At 49.1% G+C, this 3,029-nt stretch overlaps 1 protein-coding gene across 1 annotated transcript; it reads left to right on the top strand.

The window, feature by feature from the left end:
• Positions 1-676: 676 nt before the first annotated feature.
• Positions 677-2,632, top strand: LOC120667302 (transcription factor bHLH51-like). Its single transcript, XM_039947405.1, has 3 exons — positions 677-1,201; positions 1,330-1,672; positions 2,063-2,632. Exons 1-3 carry the CDS (start codon positions 1,182-1,184, stop codon positions 2,561-2,563), a joined length of 864 nt encoding a protein of 287 aa, XP_039803339.1. The 5' UTR covers positions 677-1,181; the 3' UTR covers positions 2,564-2,632.
• Positions 2,633-3,029: the final 397 nt, after the last annotated feature.

Raw genomic sequence — 3,029 nt, 5'->3', positions numbered from 1 at the left:
AAAAAAAGTCCTGCAACCAAAGAAGGCCTAATTAGCCACGTCCGACCTCGGTCGTGTCGCTCTCTCGTTGGCCGATCAAAGCACCACCCTCACTCGTGCGCGGCCTCCGAATCCGACGATGAGATCCTGATGAGACGATATCTGCTCTGGATCCCAACCGGATTATTTTGCCCTGCTTTTTTCCAATCCGTTGGATTTGTTTATTTGCCCCCAAGTATGCCGCATGCTAAGCACGTGCGCCGAAGCATATGCCGTACCTGTGGACTGTGGTAGCGGACGGGTCCACGACAAGAGACGCCCTGTGTGAAGCCGCGAAGTGTGTGTGATGTGAAAGCAAAGGGCGGCTGCACACAGCCACAGGCACTGCGCGACACGCCGAGCCGTCCTGCCGGCCGTCCCACACCCACCGTCGGATGACCGTTGATTAGATCGATCCTACCCTACGCACCGTGCCCACTGTTTATGTTCAGCTAGACATAATCACTTTCAGCAAATAATGATGGTTCGTTCATGTTAAAATCTCGTGGCGTTCCCCCTCAAAAAAAAAACAAAAATCTCGTGCCACCGTGCTCAGATGATGAGCCGACTGCCTGATCCGCAACAATTTGGCGTGTTTGAACTTCTTCCGATCAGCACTCACCATCATAGGGGAGTACACATAGGATGCATCGGTTAGGTGTGGTCATGCAATCATGTTTCAAGATTGCATCTCGATGTACGTATAAAGCACCACTTATTTGGAACTAGATGGGATTGAGCTGTCTCGGGAGTTGGAGTACGTCTCATGTATCTTTCATAAATATTCCTTGCCGAAATCAAATCTTTCACCAAAGGTGAGGTTCTAGTGCCCCTGACAGTCCCAAGATCACAAGCATCCATGCCGATCCAAAAGGACGCGGAGTGGGGAACAATTGTGGAAACATGAGGTTCTTGGGGGTAGTTGGTCAACAGTAGCTCACATGCACGCACATATGAAATATATATCACGGTCGAGGTGACAGACCCGTTCTCAAGCACAGTCATAATCCATCCATCTACCCCAGAAACTTGGTTGCTGTTCCTGCTGCATAGACCCCTTTGTAGCTGCAGTAGTTTTGAGTAGCCTTTGGCCTCTTCACTTGCTTCACTCAGACTAGCACCGATGCGTCAAGCTTCTCATAGTCATATGTAAGGAGAATGTAATGCTTCTTCGATCTGACAGGTGACAACATTATTTATCTATCCATCTGTCTCATCTTTCGATGTTCATGTGGTTGTTGTATGGTGAGATTTTGCTGTTTGTTTCATCACGATGATTGATGAGATCGACTGCCTTGCCTTCTCTTGCAGCTTTTGTTTTGAGGCTTCACTTGTGAGCGAGGACACGGTGGTTCAGGCTTCAGAACTGATGGCTGCTGCATCTGCATGCCAACCGTTTCAAGAAGGGAACCAGCGACAGCAGCTTCTGCCACTGCACCATGGTGGTTCTGCTGTTCTTCCTTCAGTGTACGGAGACGACACGGCTCTGCGGCAGGCCAGCTCGGTCTCGGTGCCGCCTCCGACTGCGCCGTCGGGGAGGAGCGCGACGGAGGCGCGCGCCCTGAAGGACCACAGCGAGGCCGAGAGGCGGCGGCGGGAGAGGATCAACGCCCATCTCGCTGCACTGAGGAGGATGATCCTTGATGCTAGGCAGGTGAGGTCTGCTTGAACTCTGCACTTCTTGCCATTTCACATATTAGAGTCGAGCAAGCCAATGTTGTATTTGATTCATACTAGATTTTAAAAAGTGGAAAGAAAGCAGATGTTGCAGCTGATAAAAGTTTAGCTCTTTAAGCCAATCAATTTTGATTTCTCAATCAAACTACAATAAAAGCCTGACAAAGCAAGCTACTGAATTTCAGAGGAATCTGCCTGGTAACATTTGAATTCAGAGTCTTTACTGTTTTAGCTCCAAATTTTTGTGCACAATCAGTTTGTGCAAAGTCTGTAGCAGGACAAGGTATCAGTACTTCACCACAAATGAATTAGCAGCAATGTTCATCTTCAAACATTGACAGCAATGTCACTGTCTGCTCATGAACAGATGGACAAGGCCACCTTGCTGGCCAGGGTGGTTTGCCAGCTGAAGGACCTGAAGAGGAAAGCCGCCGAAACCAGTCAGCCGCTGCCCATCCCTGCAGAGGCCAACGGCATCACCGTCGACTGCTACACGGGCGCCGCCGCCGTCGGCTACGGGAGGCCGGCGACGTACATCAGGGCCTCCGTCAGCTGCGACGAGCGGCCGGGGCTCCTCGCCGACCTCGCCGGAGCGTTCCGTGGCCTGAGGCTGAGGCCGATGAGAGCAGACATGGCCTCCCTCGGAGGCAGGGCACGGTGTGAGTTCATGCTATGCAGGGAGGAGGGCGATGTGGTGAGCGCCGGCCGCTTGAAGGCTCTGGAGGACGGTGTCCGGCAGGCGCTGGCCAGTGCTGCGCTCCCGGAGACGGCGTACGGATGCAACTATAGGACCAGGAGGCAGAGGGTTTTGGAATCACATTATGCACTTGGTCATGAACTCGGCGTAGGTGATCACCATGGCTGGTAATTTTGGAGACCAAAGTTAGAGATGAATATAGTCACTTTCAATGAATCGTATGCGCGAGTCTGCCATTTACGCCCTCTGTTACGAACTATTGATCAGACTTGGTTAAAATTAATCAAATTTGACTTAACACATGACTAAAGTAACCAATAATTTGAAACAGATAGAGTAAATTAGAAGTATCAAGGCAGATTCGAAAAAGTTCAAAGCTGAGACTTCCCATTTAACAATTTAGATCCTAATCTCAGGAGTATCCATTTCACATAGCAAGTCCATATAATAATCGATATGCTACTTTTACTTAGGCTAGTCTCAATAGAAGTACCATTAGGAGTTTTATAATCATTAAATAATATATGGCACATTAGTATTTTTGCTGATTTTGTAGGATCATTATAACGAGAGATCAGGGAAAGTTTCATGAGATGGGAAAGGAATTTCATCCCTTTAAAATCCAACCGTCATAGTT

This window comes from Panicum virgatum, chromosome 3N, assembly GCF_016808335.1.
Source record: "Panicum virgatum strain AP13 chromosome 3N, P.virgatum_v5, whole genome shotgun sequence".
Classification (NCBI taxonomy): Eukaryota; Viridiplantae; Streptophyta; class Magnoliopsida; order Poales; family Poaceae; genus Panicum; species Panicum virgatum.
Note: the sequence above shows the minus strand (reverse complement) of the source record. Positions and strands in the feature narration are given on the sequence as shown.

Coding starts and splice junctions, on each gene's coding strand:
- LOC120667302 (XM_039947405.1), top strand. CDS start 1,182: ATGCTTCTTCGATCTGACAG. Junction 1,202..1,329: donor ATGCTTCTTCGATCTGACAG/GTGACAACATTA, acceptor CTTCTCTTGCAG/CTTTTGTTTTGAGGCTTCAC. Junction 1,673..2,062: donor TGATCCTTGATGCTAGGCAG/GTGAGGTCTGCT, acceptor GCTCATGAACAG/ATGGACAAGGCCACCTTGCT.